The sequence below is a fragment of the Primulina tabacum genome, chromosome 17 (genome assembly GCF_025594145.1).
Source record: "Primulina tabacum isolate GXHZ01 chromosome 17, ASM2559414v2, whole genome shotgun sequence".
NCBI lineage: Eukaryota > Viridiplantae > Streptophyta > Magnoliopsida > Lamiales > Gesneriaceae > Primulina > Primulina tabacum.
Genome location: NC_134566.1, coordinates 28,971,087 through 28,995,005, shown reverse-complemented (window position 1 = coordinate 28,995,005; position 23,919 = coordinate 28,971,087). Strand labels below are relative to the sequence as shown.

The following is a 23,919-nucleotide window of genomic DNA, read 5'->3' as shown; positions in this document are numbered from 1 at the left end:
GCAGTCTGCAAAATACGGTGGATATAACCCGGTGGTACTTCGGTCAAAGAGGTAAAAGATTTAATTTACTTTACGGAAGCATGATGAGCCTTTTATTACAAAAGAAAATCAATTATTAAATTATAAGGTTGAGGGGTATTTTGGGTAATTAGGGAGTGGAAAGAAAGTTATAGAGATTCGAGTACTGAATCGAAAGTCTCCCTTAGATTTTTCATTTCTGTATACTTGGCTGACTATGTTTATAAATGTGTCAAGGATAAGTTGTATGTCTGAAAACTTTGTGGAGTGTGGACTGTCTCGAGGCTAACATGTATCAAGATAGTTTGAGTATGTAGGTAGACTAATTTCTTTTGACTGTAATTTGTACGGATCCTTATTTTTTTACAGGAACTTTTTGTATTTAATTCAGGTTTCTGTTTAAATTATAATAATCTGAGTTTTTCGAATTCGAGCTCGAGCATCTCGATGCATTCACGAGTTGAGATAGAGCTTGAAATTGATTTCTCGATCAAGTTCGAGAGAAAAAAAATTAAGCACACCATAGACCTTTATATTGGATTTTGATTTGATTAGTTGCGAGTTATGGTATATTTTACTTATTCATTTGGACTCTATGACAGTTGGTATATCCTATAAAAGTTTTAGAAGATTTGTAGTCGTTTGCTTGGAGGTTTCTAAAAGGTAATTGTGGAGGCGTATGGGGGTGTCTCGAGCTAATCTTGACATCATGTAATAATCCACTCTACTTAGCCAAGGAGTTTAAATATTTTAATATATAAAATTTTTGGAGGATATATAACAAAAAAGGAATGCGAATAACATATATAATTTTAAATTAAGATGATTTTATTAATTTATTTCAGAATCAAAATTTGATAATTACGTGTAACCATGTAATATATCTATACATGTAATACAAAACATAAGTGAGACCATATCACAATTTTATCAGAAAAAAATATCAATTTTTAATTTAAAATTATTATTTTTCACGAAGTCTACATATTTAAAAAATATAAATATGTGCGAACGTCTCGATTTATAAAAAAAACATATAAAATCGTGTACTTCTACTACTATACATGTGAATTTAACCCGTGCATCTTTGGTTGTGCCCAAATAAATGAATTCATGTGTCGATATATGCACACACAAACGTCTGTTTCAAATATCTATAATTGTAAAATAGTGCTCTCGTCAGCATAGTGAAATATTTCGTAAAAAAAAATTAAGAAAAATTGCTTCTGTTTCCTGAGGCTATTGTTGCTTTCACCTTCTTCTCCGCCCATTGAATATAGAACTATCGGAATCAACCACGCACGTAATTGCAGAGAATTGTGGGAGCTCCGGTGGGGTTTCACTGCCTACCTCGTCCGAACAACGACGAGACATCTTTTCGGCCAACGCCACCACTTCGACTCCGCCGATGATGTTGTTGCAAAGCCTGAGGTATTACCTTTCCGAGCACCCATCAATCGTCGGATTCCGCTGGAGCCACACCCAATCCTGGGGTTCCACCTGGTCGTTTTTGTTCTCCTCCATCGCCGCTTACGTTGCCGCCTCCGCGTTCATCCACCACCTCCTCCTCTTCCTTTTCCGCCACCGCCGCCCTCTCCCCCTGGGGCCCATCCCAGCTGCGCACTCTCTCTGCATGGCCCTCATCTCCGCCACCATTTTCTCCGGGTCATTCCTATCCTCTGCTGCAGAAATCCGAGATACGCGGTGGTCGTGGAGGCGGTCCCGCACCACCCCTTTCCAGTGGCTCCTCTGTTTCCCCCTGGGGACGCGGCCCTCTGGGCGCGTGTTCTTCTGGTCGTATATCTTCTACCTCTCCAGATTCCTCCACGCGCTGCGGACGTTCATCACCATAATCCGCAGCAGGAAGCTTTCCTTCTTCAAACTTTTCAACAATTCGATTCTGATTTTCATGTCCTTCCTCTGGCTAGAATTCTCGCAATCGTTTCAAGTACTCGCCATCCTCCTCACCACGCTGGTTTACTCTGTCGTGTACGGATACAGATTCTGGATTGAAATCGGGCTGCGAAGCGCGTGTTTCCCGTTCGTGGTGAATTGCCAGATGGTGTTGCTGAGCTGCAATGTGGTCTGCCATTTTGGGGTGCTCCTGCTGCACATAATCAAAGGTGAATGCAACGGAATTGGGGCCTGGATCTTCAATTCTGTCCTAAACGGAGCGATTCTGTTTCTTTTCTTGAATTTCTACGTTAAAATGCATTTTCGAGGAAGTAATGTCGGTGGCGACCGCCAAAGCGCCGCCGTGAACAAGGCTGAAAAGTTGGAGCTCATTAAAGGCCGTACGTAATATTTGAGGTCTTGAGATATTTTATTTTCCTTTTTTATCCCTTAAGTAGGGATGTAGGTACAATGTCATTAGAATAAAAACTATCGATAATGCCATGTAAATTTAATTGATATCGGGGCCAAAGTCGTAAAAGTGACTTTTTATCGGGTGATATACAACGAAGAAGATGTATTAAAAGTTTAAATATAATTTAATTAACTTCGGAAGCAAGAACGATTAATAGTTGTATATATATTTTATTTATAATTTATAATTTATAATCGGTTAAAGTCAAAATTGTCTGCCGATCCAATAAAACATTTCGAATCTTGACAAAAACTTGTGTGAGACGGTCTTACGAGTCGTATTTGTGAGACGGATATCTTATTTGGGTCATCCATGAAAAAATATTACTTTTTATGCTAAGAGTATTACTTTTTATTGTGAATATCGGTAGAGTTGACCAATCTCACAGATTATGGATCCGTGAGACGATCTCACATGAGACTCACTCCCGAATCTTTGGACCTAATGAAATTACAAGTTCTAGGAAATTTTTTTTAGAAAAAAATAAGTCATGTTGGTGGAATTTTTCATTCCGCTTTGAAATGTACCTCCAATATAGAGACCTAGTTGAGGCCAAAATTGATAAAAATAAATTTTGCATGAGACGATCTAAAATATTTATTTTTGTAAGATTTGTTAACTCTATATATATTTAAATTTATTAATATAAAAATTAATATTTTTTAATAAATCAGATTTAATTAAATATTTATTTTATAAAATTGACGTGTTAATTAATTAATTTTTTTATTTTATTTTTTTTTTTGTGAAACGAATGAGTCCGCTTTGAAATGTAAGACCACATGAAAAATAAGGTTCCGAGAGAGAAGTAGTCACTTTCCGAGATAAACTTATTTAAAATTTAATGTGGTTCAATCTTGACTTGAGTGTCCACCGTTATTGGAATTTGAAATCATCAATTGAACGATTTATTGTACGACTCTCATATTAGGTGTCCACAAAAGGCCCTTCATATTCCTTATAAATATTTATTTTTATCAAAATTTTAATTTTTTCAAAAAATAAAATAGTGGGTTAATTAATGTGGTTGTTTTTATTTTTTTATTTTTAATAAAAAACTATTTCTGATCTTAAAAATCAGAACTAACCCGTAAGAAGTCATCGGTTTTGTTCTAAGTTTTGGAACCAAAACCGAAAAATGGTTTCGATCTTGCATTTTTTTTAGACGGTTTAGATTTCGATTTATAATTTCAAAATAAACTATGGCAAAAATTTGTGTGAGACGGTCTTACACGTCGTATTTTGTGAAGCATGTCTCTTATTTGGGTCATCCATGAAAAAATATTACTTTTTATTGTGAATATCGATAAGGTTGACTCGTCTCACAAATAAAAATTTGTGAGATCTTCTCAGAAGAGACCTACTCAAGAACTGTTATATACATCTATATTTTGAGATAACTAAAGTTGGTCTATATATATCTATACCTAAAGCTAGCATAATTTTAGTTATTTTTTTCAATTTAGTTTGAGAGTGGTAGTTGATGTTTTCAATTTAAAATGGAAAATTTATTTGGAATAAAGTTAAAAACATCTATTTCCATAGTGTGCTCTATTTTGTCGCATTTTCCAACTTACAATATATTAATATTAAAATAAAAAAGAATAAGTTGAGCCAATGCTTGACGAATATCCTTTAAAAGATCCTTGATTTGTCCACAATTCTGGCTTCTTGTGGTTAATCCAAATAAAAGTGTTCTTCCGTTAACGTCAAATCATAAACCTTAATCTTCTTTTGAAGAGTGTGTGAGCAAATAATCCCGAGGGATAACGACTTTGTCCCCCTAATAAATCTGGCTCTCGTTTGATTAAAACTAACTGGTCCCTCTGTGTTGTCCGTTGACATTCGAACTCGTGACCTTCGTGTTATTTTTATTCGATCGGGTTAATCTTTTTTTATAATATTTGTTTGTTTGTTTGTTTGTTTTATTTTGTTTTGTTTACTCAATTAAATCTTTCATTGTAAGAAACAATCACACATGCGATGTGTGTGCATGATTGTCGATTTTTCTAATGATATTCGTTGGAATAAACTTAAGTAAAATTAACGAAAATGTCATTCGAACGCTTGCAATAACTTGATTTGAAAAGGTAAGATAAATTACATAGAACGATAGCAACATTTGGTTAGACGTATTGGAGTCTTTAATTTAATAATTAGCGTGACTAGGAATTTAGGAGAACCTTACTCCAAGACCATGAAATGTTTATGGGGAAGAAGCATATGCCAATGCTGGTGCATGACTTGAATTTTGAGATGTGTGCAATCTGACAACAAAATAAAATTGTAATCAAATCGAGAGAGCAAAAATTTGTGTGAGACGGTCTCACGGGTCGTATTTTGTGAGACGAATATCTTATTTGGACCATCCATAAAAAAATATTACTTTTTATGCTAAAAATATTATTTTTTATTGTAAATATCGGTAGGGTTGACCCGTCTCACAGATAAAACTTCGTGAGACCGTGTCATAATAGACCTACTCAATGGAGAATTTCTTGTAGAGATATGTTGAAAAAATATTTTATAATTTTCATTTATGAAAGAGTGGATTCTGATAGATGAATTATGAATACAAATTTCATTCCGTGAATGTTGAAATTTTTTTTTTGTTTAAAAAAATTCAACATAAATACATGTGTATACGGTTTTACGAATCAATTTTATGAGACATATATTTTATATTGATCATACATGAAAAAATATTAATTTTTACTGCAAATATGGACAATGTTTACTTATCTTACGAATAAAAATTTGTGAGACCGTCTCATAAAAAACTCACTCAAAGATAAAATGTAATTGATGAATCATATTGAGTGTTTCTTTTTGTAACACCTCGGTGATAGCGACATTCGTATGCAAATGTACTGTTTTATTTTTGTAAAAAAAAAAATTGAGAACCCAAATTTAAAATTCCAAGGTAATTTCAAAACCCAAATTATATATAAAAATTCCATTTCAGAATCCAAATCACAAATGGTGAAATTAATCATACCACAAAAATAAAATCTATATTGTATTATATTTTGTTTTTGTTTTAAAAAATCCATAGGGGTATAATCATGCATTAATTGAAGGCTTCACCAATCAATTTGGGAAGCATTTTTAAAAGCCACTATATTATACTTAAATAGTAAGGACAATAAAGATATATATGACTGAAATTATGTAATATACATATTTTGACTAACATTTTGGTATATGATCTGTCGATTTTTGGACATTGTCCTACACTTAGAACTATATATTTATGTGTCATATTTAATATCTAAGCATTATTCTACATAGAAGTGTATGTTTATTTTTAAAAAGTTGGGAGATAATAAATCATAAAACAATTATAAATTAAGAAAATTTTATTATATTTCTACCTTACCCTTGCACATATAATTATATAAATTAAACTCAAATTAAAAAAGGTAATTCAATCTATTAATTTTTTTTATTTTTTTTTAAAAAACTACTCAATTGGGACATAGTCCAGCCCAAACTCAATACTAGCCAACCCACTTTCAAACCAAACTTAAATTTTTAAATATTAAAAACGTACTTAAAATTTGATAACGTCATAATAATCTCAATTGTATTTGGATATAAATATTTCGATTTACGGGATAATTTCAATCAATGAATTTCAAATTAATATGTTAGAGAGTTAATTTGAAATTGTAGCAAAAATACATATATATTTGAAGTTGAATGCACTCAAATCTTTAAATCCAAATGCAACATTAGATTATAATATTTCTTTTTATTGATAACGACCTATTAACTTTTTCAAGAGGAGTATATAGATTTTTTTTTTACAAATGTTGAATATAGAATTTAGAGCTAAATAAATTTGTAGTTTCTATATATTATTTTAGGAAATGAACATTTGGTGGGTATATATATTATACCACTTAAGAATGTGTGTCATTTTGTAATTACCTTTAATTTGGTCACCAAACGTAGATTTCATAAAGATAAAGATTTGTGTGAGACGATCTCACGGGTCATATTTTGTGAGACATATATTTTATTTTGGTCATTCATGAAAGATTATTATTTTTTATGCTAGAAGTATTATTTTTTATTCTGAATATCAATAGGGTTAACTCGTCTCATAGATAAAGATTCGTGAGAACGTTTCACAAGAGACCTACTCTTTAATAAAATACCTCCCTTTTTCCAAATATGGCATCTTCTTATTTTCCTAAATATATAAATAATTTATTTCCAGTCTTTTCTAAATTAGCATCTAAAAGTTGAATTTTAAAATTAAATCATTTAAAAATATTTATGATTTTATTTTTCACTTTAATGCATCAACCATGTATATTATTTTTTAAGTTTTTTTTTTTAAATTCTTTCATGTTGTAAAATTAATCATATCAACTTCTTGCAAATTGAAACAATTGACCAAAATATAAATTTATCAATTATTAATTTTAAATATTCTCCTCTAGTAGATTTCAAAATATCAATACTGAAATTATGCCATATTTTGTGTGTACATGAATTTCATTTTGTGCGGAGGTAACAAGGTCCATATATAATAGCATGAAATGTGGGTTCACTTTTAAGGAAGACTGACATTTCATGCTAGAAAAAAGGAAAAAAGCCTTGGATGTTTTAGTTTTACGGTAACAAAATTTGTAACAAGACAGTCTCATGAGTTAATTTTATGAAATGAGTCTTCTATTTGAATCACTTATAATTTTTTTTAATTATAAATATGAACATGATTGACCGTATCACAAATAAAAACTATTTAAAAGCGTCTCACAAATAACATACTCTTTTTGCTAAACATGCGCTGCCATAGTATCCGTTAGAATTTTGTTATCATCTAGCTGGAAATCTTGCTTAATACACTCTAAACGTGAAAATGTTTAAACAAGACAAAAAAAGTAGTTTGTAGAATTTTGAAACTGCAATAAATTTTGTTGATGTTGGAATAAATATTATAAAATCGAAAACAGCTATAAGTATTATTGAAAAAATCAAGTGGTTTCTTGATACTGTTGTGACACAATAAAACTCTCTTGTACCATGTAATGATTTTTTTGAATGTCATAGTTGTTTTAGCTGGATGGAATGATCGAAACATGATGTTTGAGTTGTTGTACGATTTAAAATATTTGAGTTGTATTATTACCACCAGCTATAATTTTTGGTAAAACGGCAAATGTTCAGTCCGACAATTGATAAAAGAAACAATATCACGGTTTCGATTCTCATTGATAGGAATGAGTGTAATGACTGAGAAAGATATTGATGGGGTTAAATAATTGTTTATGTTGGGTAGGATAATCAAGACGTTGTGTTTGAGTTGTATGATTTAAAAAATTTAAATTACACCGTTACTACTGACTATAACTTTCGATAAAACAGAGATGATCGATCATATAATCTCATGTTTCATGTGTGTGCGCGCATGCTTACATCTTCAAAAGGATAGCATCTTATCTACAACTTCATCGGAGAACAATACAGCAAATGCCAAAAGGCCTCAAAAAAATTGTGTTACAAAGTGAGCCGCCAAGAGTTGAAGTCCATGCCCATCAGGCAACATATAAAATGTTATGTTCTCTGAGAATGATCAAGAACTGAAGAACCAAACGACACATCCCTTTCTCGGGGTGCAGGCGAATAGGAATAACAAGCTCTCTTCAACTCATTATACCTCTCCAAATCAAAATTCTGCAACTTCATCAAACGCCTCTGCTTCGTGTTAAACCGGCTGTTCAAGAACCCTTCGAAAGAAGGTTCCTTCGTTGTTCTTAAGAAGAAGGCGTAACCGCACATGAAATACGTCGATGTAACGTAGAAACATATAGGTTCCATCACATCCCATGTCAGTTCCCAGAACGTTAACCTCATGAAAGCTGTTGTTTGGACAACTAAAAAGCCCAAACCACACCAGAGCTCACGTTTCGCGATGGACTCAGCTTTCTTATCGATGGCTTCTTTTCGTTGCTCCATTTCTTGAAATTCTTCAAGTATTTTTGGATCACTGGGGGCACTTGTGGGATGAGGGCAGAGGGATTAGGCCTTGGATGGCTTTCATAATCTGTAATCAAATAAAAATTGGGCACAACATTTTACGGGTTTGACCATTTTCAACCATTTGCAAGTATTGAATCTGGATCTGATTATATGTTTAGACTCAAGATAATACACAAAACAAACGAAACTTCCCAATGTTGTTTCACTCCCACAAGATTTAATCCATCCCATCAAGCCGCTACCAGCTCTGACCCAAGTTCACAAAAGTTCAAACTTTATTTATAATTTTGTTAAAAAAAAAAATGAACATTTCCCTCAAATATACTAAAAGAAACGCTCGTCCTTATTATATCTGTATGGATCAACTCACCCTACACTCGGTAAAGGAAAAAAATAAGATCTTCAGTTTTCAAAACTTTCCTATTCTATTGGGAAAATTTCTACATATAAATTGGTGTATTTCTATCAAGTTTGTCTTTTTTTGGAAGGGACTATGGATTTGTGGTAAAGCCAAAGCATAAGGTGCGGATGCACCATTTCTGTTTCGTTTCCCTGTGGAACAAACACATCACACACAATAAAAAGAAATGCTTATCAGTACTTTATAAAATCAAAACATTTTAAAAAATCTAAAAATCAAGAACTCGAAATTTTTAATCCAACCCATTACTCTGAACCCATACCGAATCATGGAACATCAAGAAAATTCAACATTAAACAGAGATTTTTGCATAAAAAATAAGGAGAAACCAACCTGTTGAGGCCTGAGGAACACCGTGTTTCCAAGAACAATAACAGCCCCAGATTTATCCAACAATTTAGAAAACTCAATCCCCTGTTCCTCATTCGATGCTTCCTTAACACAAATCTGCAAGAATTCCGAATAAGAGAGACAGCTCTTTTCAATCTGCCGCAGCCTCGACTTCACCATCTCAAGCTGCGACAGCAACAGAATCTTCCTCGCATCCGCCACTGTCACCTCCCCCGGCTCTTCCTCCTCCATCGGCGGCCGCAGGTCATCAAGCCTGATCCTTTCTCTCGCATTATCCATCCCCCGAAGCTTCTCCAGGAGCTTCTCTCCAGTGGGGAAGAACCGTATTTCGGGCGGCGACGTAGCCGCAGTGTGGGAGTAAAAGTACCGCCGGTAAACTCCGTTGTCTCCCGGATCATGGACCAGGTTGTTCGGGGTTTCTTGGAGATTGAGCGCGGCGGCTCTCGCGGAAGCCTGTGGAGAAGAAATCCAGCCATTTCCCGAGGCCGGTCTGGTGATCCTTGATACATTGAAAAGGCGTCGGATTAATGATTTATTGAACGCCATTGATGATAGTAGAAGGTGTTTGCTGCTGCGTTTGAATAGCTTCAATAATGGCTTGCTGTTACCTGGAATCGATTATGAGTACACATATATAGCCACCCCTACAACTCAGTCAATGAAAATAACAAATAATTTAATCGAATTGTTTTTATCAAGAAAAATAACAATTAGTAATGATTGTGAGGAGTAATCGTAGTTTTATTACTTTTTATAGGGAAATTAATTTAAAAAATTAATGGTTTTGAAATAAAATTAGAAACACAGCAACAACTCGATTATTTTAGGCTGAGTTTTGCGTGAAAAATCTTTTGCTAGATCAAATTTATAAAAAATATTATTCTTTTTATCTAAAATATATTATTATTCATGATTCTAAATATAGATCGAGTCAACTTATCTTATAATTATAAATCTATCGAGTAGATCTCTTGTGAGACGGTCTCACGAATCTTTATATGTGAGACGGGTTAACCTTATCGATATTCACAATAGAAAGTAATATTCTTAGCATAAAAAATAATATTTTTTCATGGATGACCCAAATAAGATATTTATCTCGAGACCGTCTCACATAAATTTTTGTCAAATATCATATAATCTCACAAAAACCTAGAAATTAGTTGGTAAATGCCAAGCCCTAAATGTTGCCGAATATTCCCATAACATGGTATAACATGGTAATATTCATTAATTGCACATTATTTACTCTTGTCCAAATCTTCACTATAAAATATCATCACGTTATGTATCTTTATACCAAAATAATGCCTATTTTTTTTTTTTTTAAATGATCTCTCTCGTGGAATCTTAAACAATCTAGCTCACCAAAGTTTTTGTTCTAACGTTTTCTGCTATACAAACAAGAATATATAAAATATAAAATTTTAGGAGAGTTGATATTTACATTCTATTTTGTGTTATCTGCACTTTATATATAAAATTATTGTCAAATTTATTCACAAATAGAATGTAAATTACAAAAAATAAAATATAAAATATTAACTCCCTGATTTTAGTTATATAAATTTTCACTTCCTAAACAACAATTCATTCTATTTATTATATATATTTGGACAAAAAATTTAGGTAGTTCAAATTTTATATGTTATCTTTATATATGACAAAAACTTGTGTGAGACCGTCTCACCGGTCGTATTTTGTGAGATGAATCGCTTAATTGGATTATTCATGAAAAAGTATTACTTTTTATGCTAAAAGTATAACTTTTTATTGTGAATATCGGTAGGATTGACTCGTCCTACAGATAAAGATTAAAGAGATTGTCTCACAAGATACATATACTATATATATAATATGATAAAAAAATTCTTAACTCTAATTCAAAATAAAATTAAATATACATCCTCCCATTCTCTCTTTATTGAATCCATCTTATATATTTTCAGATTAATTAATTAATTGTAAGTCAAATTTTAAGTAATCAAATTTATTAACACAATGACAGCTAAAACAACACCTTCCACGTTGTTGGCTCAAAATTGAAAGCATCCATGACCGTAGATTACGAGAGAACGACGATCCTGGCCGCCGAATTAAGAACGCTTTACACGTGTTAATCGTGAGAAGCAATTATAGGACGGCGCCAATGTGGTAAAATCGGACGGCGCATAGAAGATCACCCATCCCTCGGGATGACGTGTCCGAATTATTTTAATATTTTGTTCGTATTTTATTAACAACCCGGAAAGCGTGGAGATGCTTTGACTCGACAGTTGTCTCATTAATGGGTAAACGTAGCCGTGTCGCCACATCACATTTGGGGCTAAACATATCCGAAACCCGAACCAAATCCGTTCTATTTAATGGGCTTTATTGTTATTTTATTACTATTATTTTTCTGTTGCAACAAGTGCGGGGCGTAGAAATGGGGCTTTGACCCGAAAATTAAACGACCATTCTTCCATTTTTAATGCAAAAATCTAGGGGTGTCAAAATCAGACACGATCCACCAACCCGTCACAGTTCAATCCGAAAAAAATCGGGTTTGGGTTTGGGATTTTTGGGTTCGGGACAGATCGGGTTGGACCCGATAGCTGACCCGAAAAAAATGATCGAGTTAGGTTGGGTTCGGATTGACCCGAAAATTTTAATTTTTTTTAAAAAAATATAATTAATAAATATGACTTATATTTTTATATATTGTATGTCTGAAAAATATTTATTATATATTTATATCATAAATTTTCATAATTTATTATTTATTTTGATTATTTTTTATTTTTTAAATAATTGTTTATTTTATCTAGTAAATATACTTTAATTTTCTACAATTAGATTTTCAAATTTAAATAATATATATGAGAGGGATTTTATTATTATGTGTTTAAATTAAAATAGTAATATTATTTTTTAAAAAATTTTATTTAATTTTCTTTTTAAAAAATTCATAAAAAATTCAAAATCAGGTTATACGGGTTTATCAGTTAATTCGGGTTGGGTTCGGGTTGAGCGATTTTTGAATAGTACTGTTGCTCAACCTGACCCAACCCATACAACCCACCTGAATTGACACCCCTACAAAAATCTACAAATCTTCCGCCAGAGTATAATATCAAGATGGATCTAGTTCAATCTGGAAACAATTTATGAAACCAAATTCAGCATCAAACGAACCGAGTTAGTTCGAAATGGTTTTTTTACCATTTTAATCTGGTCAAGTTGAATCCAAATTAGATCCAATTCCATGCAATTTGGATCCGAAAATTAAATTCAAACTCGAGATCAATGGCGGCGGTAGATTCAAATTTATATGTTAGATATAATTGTCTACATGAAAATAATGTTGGATTTAATTTGTTCCAAATATTATATTGTTCGTGCTCAAAAGACAAAATTGGATACATAATTCTTAATGTTGTATATTTTATTATAAATATTAAAGTCCAATCAATCGAATGTATTCCATACAAATAATTAACTCAAGTTTTTCTCTGGTCTCCCGCGCTCTCGCTCTTACACGATATCTTTATCCTGTATGCATTACTTTAGATTAAATTCTAAAATAAGCAGTATATATATATATATATATTTGATAAGTGAGTAATTTGGAACTCTGACTAAATCAGAACTACAGTAAGTTTGAAATTTTCAATTATTTGAACCATAAATGGTCGTTGGCGTCCCCAGTTCAAACGTAGCTCTAAATTTTATCGACATCTCATCGTCATAAAATTCTTGAAGGTACATATTGATACGAAAGATTTCAACGTTCATATATATCCCAACGTTTTGTGAAAGTGATTTCACTTTCTTCTTATTCCTTTGCCCTTTCTTGCTCTTAGCGAATCTTATTAAACTCTCCTCAGAAGCTTGAGAAAAACCATTCTTGTGTTTAGATCCCTACTAAGCAGAATTCGTAAACTATGCAAACAAAGGCTATTTGTATACTTTTGACCAGGAAAGAGCCAAGGACCGGGTGAGGATGGAACTCTTAGGGCCCCATAGATATGCAGGAGATGCCAGCCAGATCGACAATAAGATATCTTGCTATTCTGCAGTCAACCGCTGGAAGAATCTAAGTTTACATCGGCAGTGGGATGGGGCAACTGTGAGGATTGCCCATTAACTTCCTTACCTGCAATGGTAGTTTAGTAAGGACTTCTTAGCTTGTTCTATTCTAGCCTCATTTTATCCGACGCCGCGCGCTGCGCGCATTGCGTTGCCGTCGCGTCCCTGCGTACACGACTGCCCAGAACAATTCCGGGCAGATTAAATTTTTTTTTTGTTTTCTGGAAAAAATAAATTTTAATGGTGCTACAATTTTCTGAAAAATTTTCTTGTGTGGTTAGAAATAAATTATTCAATATCAAAACCATACGATTTAGAAAAACCTTGGCTCTGATACCACTGTTGGATCTCGGTTTTCTACACGCCCAAACGCAGCGGAAGTTTAAAAATTTTATTTTATTTTGACAATCAAAATATGTTTGGACGTTCGTATGATTTTAACTTAAACATACATAGGGCGTTTAAAAGTTATACCTTTTTGTGAATAAATCACATGGCACCAACTGATCCGGTATGACGGATCTAGCTCTTGATGAATCCCTACGAACTTTCTTCAAGAGACACCTTTCTTTAATCTTCGAATCAGGTCCACGACCAGATAACTTGTTCCTCTTCTAAATTGCACTAGAAATTTAGAAGAACTTTTGCGTAGAGATTGAAAACGAGAGACGGCTCAAACCTTTTTTTTTTCAAAAAATGGCCAAAAATATTTTGGAGGAATTTTTGATATTGCCATTCACGTGAATCACCAATTGGGAGACTTGGAGGCTAGGTCAATTTTTCCTTTTTTTTTTTCCTAAAAACAATAGCCTTGACCTAAATTCCATAATTAACATTAATGGGCTTGATTAATTAATTGAGCTATCCAACTAGTTTAATCAATTAATCAAAGTCCATTAATAACTTTAATTATTTAATATGTTGGACTTGTACTCCTACAAGCCCATTAAACATATTCCCATTATATTTAATTTAATATTTAATAAACTCAACTTTTAAGTTTAATAAATTAAATTAATTATAAATTCAACATTTGAATTTAATATTTAAATTATAAATTCAACTCCTTGAATTTATCACATCCAAAATTTAATATTTAATAAACCCAACTTTTGAGTTTAATAAATTAAATTATCAAATTTTATAAATTCAACTCCTTGAATTTATTTTCTCCAAATTTCATAAATTCAACTTCTTGAATTTACTATATCATAAATTCAACTCCTTGAATTTACTATATTATAATATAAATTCAACTCCTTGAATTTATTCTCTTAATATTTTATATAAATTCAACTCCTTGAATTTATTATCTCATAATATAAATTCAACTCCTTGAATTTATTCTCTCAACGAGAACAAACGATCCAGTGCTTGTGTGACCCTCAATGGTTCAGGGATACAGCTAGCCGTGGGTTCACAACTCCTTGTGATTCAGGACATAATCCTTTATTCGGGCTTACCCTTAATTTGCCCCATTCTATGTATCAACAATTGATCATGAGAATGTCAGAACTCATTTCTGATTGCACCAATCGGATCATGCTAAGAGCGTCTAGTAGTATCGCCCCATGACCCCCTAGGTATCACTGATAGTGCCTGCAAGAACCAGTAAATTATGATTAACGTACAGTACGGTCCCTTCATCTCATATATCCCGATCGAATCTGCAACCATTAGTTCATCGAGGGTTGCATAATAATTCGATAACTATGTGACAACTATAATAGTGGCATCGCGTGTACTATTGGAGAACTCCTTCTCCAACGTACATTTCCTACTCTGGCCAGAGATTCCATGCACTATTATTACATCAGATCACATAGGATATCCACACCCGTAGGTGAGCGGTGAATCCCCGACTACAATGCACTGGCTCCTATATGTGTCGCAACTGTACCCAACCTCGCCACCTGATGACTCTCCTGGAGCCGGTAAACGAGTCAAAGCACAGCCCTAGCATATAGAGTCTCAGTGTTGTCCCGGGTCGTAAGGACTAATGGTGTACAATCATAACCACGGACTTATCCTCTCGATGAATGATAACCACTTGGAAAGTTCGAGGGAGGGTTGTTCGGTATAATCATCATATGACTACCCATCTGCATGTTTGGACATCTCCATGCCCTTACCAAGAAACGCAGTACACAACATCACAGATGCTAGTCTCGAGCTCAAGCGACCTTTATCCCTGTTTTAGGCGGCTGAATCGACTAGGAACGAATTTAGAATATGCAGTGTTTACAAATGAGTTTCAACATCGAATTACGATTCATTTGTATTAAAGCATAATCAAGGACTTTATCTATGCTGTTTGCATGGGTATACAGATAAAGTATAACAAGATCATAAAAAGTTAAATTAAAATAAAGATTGTTTATTACACTTGAGTCAATAAATTCCCTAGCCAACCGTTGGCTTTGCAGGGCATCTACTCTAACACTGACGATGATCCTATCCTATCCTATCCGAAAGTGAAAACTGAACCAGGAGACACCGAAATACGACATTGTGGGAGCCATCATTAATAACTCAAATGTTGAAGTTTCAGTCATTAGTTTGCAATGAACTGGCTTTGTCAGTATTTAGAAATATCTCAAGACGAGTGATATTTTTCCTGTAACACAATTTAATGAATGAATAGGGAGGGGGACGATCGACCAAATGCAACACCGCCCTTTCAAGCACGAGGGAATATATATTAATTGAAAAAAATAGAATTTTTTTTAATTTTTTTTTTAAAAAGCCCTGACTAAGATATTGATAATTTCCTACTTCTCAAGTTAATGAAAGAATATTTTTTGGGAAGATGTGCGAGTGATGAATAATAATGATATTATGTGTGTGCATGGCGAAGAACAATGTGGTGATCCCCTTACGATCTGGAGGAGGAGTCATTTTAATATTATTCAATTTCACTTTTTAAATCGGTATCAGGGTTAGTCTCTGACACAAGAGTAAAATCCTTCTGTCATACGTGAAATAAGCCTAAGATCTATCAATCTTCTATTTTTATGTAAAATTAAAAATAATACTTTTAATATAAAAAATAATATTTTTTTATGGATGACCTAAATAAGATATCTGTCTCAAAAAATATGAAATGTGAGACCGTCTCATACAATTTTTTGTCATATGTATGTGTGTTTGTTGTTAGTTGTTGTGTATTTATTAGGAAATTCTGGTTGAGTCCACTATTTTTAATTTGTATGTTCTCTTATTTTAAGTAACAGTTAATTTTAAATATCTTAATAAAATGAAATTGAAAAGGTTGAAATTATTATTTTTCTTCAAATGTCATTTAATATCAGAAAACAATGCTGATATTATTTAGTAATTAAGGAATCAAATTCATTGCAAACGATATACATGTGAAAAAAAAAATTGGAAAGAAAAAGAAAAAGACAACTCGAGACTTTAGAACATCTTCTTCCCGTATAATCATTAACTTGGCCGAGGAGTTTATAATATTAGAATCTAATGTCTGCATTAATGGCCCTAATTAAACGCTGCACACGCAACATTACAATATTTCATCAAACATAAATATTCGAACAAACTTGCGCGTGTAAGATTTAGGTATTTGTTATTCCATCTTCAGCTTGTTAAGATTGAAATTTGGACGTAACTCAACCTCAAAGCTAGCTCAAGAAAGAAATATTATACAAGTTTATATACGGAACTCTCAGGGATTTTATCTAACTGATGTGGAACAACTAACATACCCTCCTCACGCTCAGGAATAAACATCTGGAGCATAAAGTTTACAAATGACTGTGGAACTACTGATCCAACTATAGGCAGTCCAACATATAAAGGTGGAACTCGAGCTCTGATATCATGGTAAAATTGAGATTTGGATTTAACTCAATCCCAAAAATCAGCTCAAAAGACGATGATTGACAAAGAGTAAATAAATTAAAAAATGTATATATCCATACAGCTGGATGCATCCGTATGTACGAATAGTCACAGCATTCACAAGTACTCTATAGCTATAAATCAACCTGCATAAGACCAATCCCTTTGAAAGTTTTACAGTGTACTAATCCTTCTCCATTCTCTTCAAAATCCACAGATTTTTCCACATTTCCGCGATCCCCCCCACCAATTAATTCTGTTCTTCATTCATCCCCATTTCTAGAGCAATTTAAAGGGTCAGTAATCTTGAAAATGGAGATGAAATTTACAGCAGAAGGATCAATGAGAAGAGTCAATTCAAGCAGAAAACTGGGGAAATTCCTGAAAGAACAAAGAGGGAGGCTTTACATAATGAGGAGATGTGTAGAGATGCTTCTTTGCTGGCGAGACTAGGCAAGCTAAAATATTCATGATGATATTAACTAATTAATTAATTACCTTCGAGGGTTTTTACTTATATATCGTCCCAAATATATTTTAAACGAAGCATTTCATATTTATCCATTTGAAATGGAAAATATGATCAGTTTTAAGACCAGGGCTCGGCTTCTTTTTTTTTGGTTCTTGTTTCAGTTATATGTATGATATGTACTAAAATCGTGTCATATAATGAATTAATGATAAGATTAATGTACGTGATGATTGGATTGTAAGAAAAACGTGACACATAGCGTGTACAAATTGAAATTGGCGACGACCAAGAAAATTAAGTTACGTACACGAATCTTCTTTTGAAATTCATGCTCCCAAATTTTCTCGTTGATGGTATGAGATGCCTATAAATAGCAACGATTGAGGTCCCTAAGCACATACATCTCAAAAAAAAATACACACCTCAAAAATAAATATACATCATCTATCGAGAGGGAGGAGTGCTTTGAAGACTTCAACCGAGAAGAAAAACAAAGAAATCAAAAATTCTCAATGGCCGGAGGTAACACTCGATTTAAGCTTCCGCATATTATATCATGTTTATATATACGTGAAAACATGATTTTGAGAAAAATCTCTAACATTTGGTATCAGAGCAACGATACCTCTGCCTTGAAATTTTTTATTTTTTTTATTTTCTGAAATTTGCGTAAGGATCTTGAAGTTTGGATATGAACTTTAAGAAAATTTACGTAGCTGAAAATTTCTTCGAAAAATTTCTTCACGTTGCACTTCGGAGTTCTCGGATGAGATCTTGAATATGGAGATCAACAATATCTAGTGATTATGTTGTGTATTTACAAGAATCAGATTTTAACATTGGAGCCGAAAATGATCCTGAAACGTTTTCACAAGCCATGAGTTGTAATGAGTCAAAACTATGGTTTAATGCTATGAAAGAAGAGATGAATTCTATGGCAATTAATGGAGTCTGGGATCTTGTTCAGTTGCCTGATGGTGTAAAAGCCATTGGATGTAAATGGGTCTTCAAAACAAAGAAAGACTCATTAGGCAACATTGAAAGGTATAAAGCAAGACTCGTTGCTAAAAGATTCACTCAACAGGAAGGAATCGACTACAAGGAGACTTTTTCTCCTGTATCTAAGAAAGATTCTCTTCGTATCATTCTAGCATTAGTTGCACATTTTGACTTAGATTTACAACAAATGGATGTGAAAACGGCTTTTCTCAATGGAGAACTAGAGGAAGAGGTTTATATGAAACAACCTGAATGATTCTTCTCTAGTAATGGTGAGCAATTGGTTTGTAAGCTTAAGAAATCTATATATGGATTGAAACAAGCTTCCCGTCAATGGTATTTAAAATTTCATGATGTTATCTCTTCATTCGGATTCGTTGAGAACCCCATGGATCAATGTATATACCAGAAGGTCAGTGGGAGCAAGATTTGTTTCCTTATTCTATATGTGGATGATATATTACTTGCAACCAATGATAAGGGTCTTTTATATGAGGTGAAACAATTCCTCTCTAAAAACTTTGATATGAAGGATATGGGTGATGCATCTTATGTCATTGGCATTAAGATACATAGAGACAGAATTCGAGGTATTCTAGGTCTGTCTCAAGAAACCTATATAAACAAAGTGTTAGAGAGATATCGGATGAAAGATTGCTCACCAAGTATAGCTCATGTTGTGAAAGGTGATAAATTCAATTTGAGCCAATGCCCAAAGAATGATCTAGAGCGGGAACAAATGAAAAACATTCCTTATGCTTCTGCTGTTGGAAGCTTGATGTATGCTCAGGTTTGCACTAGACCTGACATTGCATTTATTGTTGGGATTTTGGGAAGATATCAGAGTAATCCAGGTTTAGATAACTGGAAAGCTGCAAAGAAAGTCATGAGGTACCTTCAATGAACCAAAGATTATATGCTTATGTTCAGACGAGCTGAGAATTTGAAAGTAATTGGCTACTCTGATTCAGACTACGCTGGCTGCATCGATTCAAGAAAATCCACTTCAGGATATATTTTCATGCTAGCTGGTGGAGCTGTATCTTGGAGAAGTGCAAAGCAGACATTGACTGCTACTTCCACTATGGAAGCTGAGTTCGTAGCTTGTTTTGAGGCAACCTCACATGGTGTATGGTTGAAGAGTTTCATTTCAGGGCTTAGAATTATGGATTCTATATCTAGGCCATTAAGAATATATTGTGACAATTCAGCTGCTGTTTTTATGGCTAAAAATAACAAAAGTGGTAGTCGAAGCAAGCACATCGACATTAAGTATTTAGTCATACGAGAACGTGTTAAAGATAAGAAGTTACTTATCGAACACATTAGCACTGAATTGATGATCGCAGATCCTTTGACTAACGGCATGCCACCATTGAAATTTAAGGATCATACAGAAAGAATGAGACTTGGTTCCTTTATGTAATTTTGTTGTAAGAACAAATTTAATGAAACTATGATGTGATATTTTCTCATATTTGTTGTGCACACATTTAGTTATTCGAGAAATATCGATAAAGTTGGACCTCGAATAAACATATGGTTTATTCATTAAGTTATTTGAGAGATATAATACATTGTGATACATGGAAGATAATAACCGCTTTTAGATGACCTATCGCCATGATTCATGTATTTTATTTTCTCTTATGGTAAATGAGATATATGTGTCAAGTGGGAGAATGTAAGAAAAACGTGACACATAGCGTGTACAAATTGAAATTGGCGACGGCCAAGAAAATTAAGTTACGTACACGAATCTTCTTTTGAAATTCATGCTCCCAAATTTTCTCGTTGATGGTATGAGATGCCTATAAATAGCAACGATTGAGGTCCCTAAGCACACACACCTCAAAAAGAAATACACATCTCAAAAAGAAATATACACCATCTATCGAGAGGGTGGAGTGCTTAGAAGACTTCAACCGAGAAGAAAAACAAAGAAATCAAAAATTCTCAATGGCCGGAGGTAACACTCGATTTAAGCTTCCGCATATTATATCATGTTTATATATACGTGAAAACATGATTTTGAGAAAATCTCTAACATGGATTTGTTTTATAACTTGTTTATTAATTTGTTCTTTTCAAGCTGAGTCTTTTGCATTAGCATTATGCATGTGGTATTAAAAATGGCAGAGAAAGTTCATTGAGGAAAAATTGGAGTTGTGTTAATTGAGGATTATGGATTTGGGATTATCTATAATGAATTTAAATTCATATATTTTGGCTTAATATACTTTAGGTAAATTTAGAGAGTATTTGATTCAATTCATTAATTAAGAATGTTACAATGAATTATACAAAGAATGTTACAAAAGATATTTTTCCCTACTTTATGCGCCATGTAACACTATTCCAAAAAATATTCGATAATTAATTCAAATCATGAAATCAAATCTTACGTGAGCCCTAACTTGTAATATCATTATCACTTTTAACTTACAGTAGCATAATACAATGTTTGACTTTACAAAAAATAACCAAAATAATATCAGTACGATCTCAAATCTTATTAAGTCAATATTTCAATTTTCATAATTCTCTTTCTGTTCGGAATCCTGAAATCTTATATCTAGAATTTACAATAAATAGAAAGAAAATAAAGATTAGGTTTTTGAAGACTTAATGATAGAATAAACCGAACTTATATATTTATAACAAGTTTGGTATTTTATCAGAGCAATAATTAAATAGGATCAAGATTATATATATCAATAGTAACATATTGTTACGAAAATATCTTTTAAGTGAAATGTAGTGAGTGTTCAGGATTCTGAAGTGAATATGGGCTAATGAGATGGCTCCAACCTACATTCGGTCTAACAATTTTTCCTATGTACTTAAGTAAGATATGTACAATCGATCATTTACGGGCCAATATTAACTCAAATTTTCAGATCGAAGTCACGTTGTTCAGATGAATTATGAACCCAGTTTAAACTTGTTCACTAGTCTCAATTTTCGAACCAAAGCCACGTTCCAATGGACTAGCTATCAGGTATATTGACTGTTGTCCAGGGCTCTTGTCATTCATTCAATCATTCGTTCATTTAGTAGCTATCATTAACCAGTTAGAAACCAATAACATTCTAGAAAATCAAATTTGATGAATAATATGATCAACAAAATATGAAATGCACAATATGATGCTATATATAATGAAAGTTTACTGTAAATTCCAAGCCAAAATGACCATGTATAATTAAAGAAAAATCGACAATGAACATCACAGTAAAAACCTCACCTTGTTAGCTTACATTTTCATCTCAGTTGTTAATCTCCAAGTCAAGGTACTTTCTTATTGAAAGAATTGTTGCGCATAAACGTACAGAGAGTAAATATATTAAAACTAGTTTATCAGAATTCTGTGTTGTGTCCGGTGTTGTCAACACTGTACACAACACGGCAGCGGAAATTTATTACTTAACACAGATATAACTTTTCTAAATAAACACTTGGATTAAATTTTGCACAAGTACAAAGACTTGTGCGACGCCTCGTGGCAAAAATTTCACTAGAAAAATAATGTAAATTGTTTACACCCAAAACAATAATACTAGTGAGAAAAACACAACTAAATTCCTTGACACTCCAAAGAATTAAAATGCATCAAACACTCAGGATAAATACTAGATGCATGAAACAAAACACGTGTTGCATAAAACCAAACGAAGTCCACTCTTCAATCAACACTCTGCGTCAGTGTTGTTCTTGAGTGTTGGCAACACCGATCAACAACACAGTCACAAGGTAGACGGACCACCCTTGCTCCTTGTGCCAATCTTCAAGAACTGAAAAAAAACTTCAGCAATGCTCTGCAGACGTCCGAGTACTTTCCTGCAACTCTATCCCCTTATTTGATAATTGACCCACTTTTATATAGTCCTTATTTAACCTAGATCTTCATAGACTCTTCCCACCTATAAATAAGGAAACTAGAGTTTAATAGGAATCAAACTCTAATTCCAAGTAAATCCCTTATATCTTATAGATAAGTTTCCAACTTAATTAAATCATTTCTACTAATAGGATTCAGTATATCTTGGAAAACAAATCTATTAAATTTGTCTAGAAGTGCAAAATAGAAATAATATCTCAAATGAATTCGGAATACAATATTCCTTTCACTTATAAATACAATTTGAGTGATTTTACAGTGGTTAAGAGCGGTAGTAAGTGTTGAAACCTTTTGAAATTCATTTTTGTACAAAATTCGCAAGAGATAATTTTGAATAAGCCTTTAAAAATTCATAGTAAATAGAGTACATGTCCAAAAATTACCAAAATTTTCAAGAATGCGTTGTTCAACCATCACAAGAATATGTAAAACATCCGTGAGTGTACCACACGAGCCACCTTGCAGGCGTGTGGCTGAGCTTGGGCAGTCACCCACGATCAGAAATTTTACACTGAACTCGTCTGGTCTTGCTCTACAACTTTTGTGTATAAAACATTTTGAATTTTGATTGGAATTTGCCAAGATTTTGAAAAAAAAATTATTATTTGGCTTGTTTCGAACGTCCAAAAATAGTTTTTTCAATGACTTGTAAAGATGATCGGCTGACACATTTATAAACTATGAAATATTTTGTACAATTTTTATATTATGACAAAAACAAAATATGTTCAATAAAAATGAGGAAAGCAAGCTGGATGTATCTACTTTAAAACTAGTTTTCTGGAAAAAAAATTTCCATAAACTGTTATTCACAAACTTGAATTTTCTGGAAAAATTCGGATCCTGATCTTGTTACATCTCTAGCACACGATGATTTTCGGATAAGAAATTTTTTTGTTAAAATTTGAAGATTTTTGGACAAGATTTGATATTTCTCTATTTTCTTCCTATTTTCTCTTATTTTTGCTTCTTCTCCAACCCACTATTTCTCTATCTAAAACCCATGAAAATTTGATCAATTTTTCTAATGAAATACTTAGAATTTTCAGGGACTGAAGTGAGTGAGTCATCGTCTCTTAAGACATCGTGTCAAACTTATTTCTTTACGCCTGCTTAAATCACCAACTCTTGACACATCATGTCAAACTTATTTTTTTGAAAAATAAGGTTACAATTTAAATTTAAATTAATTATTCAATATTTTATTTTACTAGATCTTTATTTATTATTATTATTATTATAAAGAATCTGCCACATAAATGACATCATTTTTTGTTTTCCCTTACACAACATTTTTCTCAGAATTGACATCGCAATTTATTTTCAATATTACTCCTCTCAAATTGCATTATGACATCTCACTAATTTCTATCAGTTATTATTAAATATAAAATAAAACTAAGCATTTAATAAAATTTAAAAACTCACACCAATAATTTTTCTCAAAAATGTCACTGTAACAT

The 23,919-nt window shown here is 32.8% G+C and overlaps 2 protein-coding genes and 1 pseudogene across 2 annotated transcripts; 2 read left to right on the top strand and 1 right to left on the bottom strand.

Annotated features, from left to right (window-relative positions):
* The first annotated feature begins 1,158 nt into the window (after positions 1–1,158).
* On the top strand, positions 1,159–2,516 carry LOC142531922 (fatty acid elongase 3-like). The gene has a single exon (XM_075638191.1). It carries the CDS (start codon positions 1,427–1,429, stop codon positions 2,318–2,320), a length of 894 nt encoding a protein of 297 aa, XP_075494306.1. The 5' UTR covers positions 1,159–1,426; the 3' UTR covers positions 2,321–2,516.
* A 5,243-nt stretch (positions 2,517–7,759) lies between these two features.
* LOC142531883 (calcium uniporter protein 3, mitochondrial-like) lies at positions 7,760–9,773 on the bottom strand (annotated as a pseudogene).
* A 7,441-nt stretch (positions 9,774–17,214) lies between these two features.
* LOC142531387 (small polypeptide DEVIL 6-like) lies at positions 17,215–17,784 on the top strand. Its single transcript, XM_075637492.1, has one exon. The coding sequence runs from the start codon at positions 17,397–17,399 to the stop codon at positions 17,535–17,537; it is 141 nt and encodes a 46-aa protein (XP_075493607.1). The 5' UTR covers positions 17,215–17,396; the 3' UTR covers positions 17,538–17,784.
* The last annotated feature ends 6,135 nt before the right edge of the window (positions 17,785–23,919 follow it).

Coding starts and splice junctions, on each gene's coding strand:
- LOC142531922 (XM_075638191.1), top strand. CDS start 1,427: ATGATGTTGTTGCAAAGCCTGAGGTATTACCTTTCCGAGCACCCATCA.
- LOC142531387 (XM_075637492.1), top strand. CDS start 17,397: ATGGAGATGAAATTTACAGCAGAAGGATCAATGAGAAGAGTCAATTCA.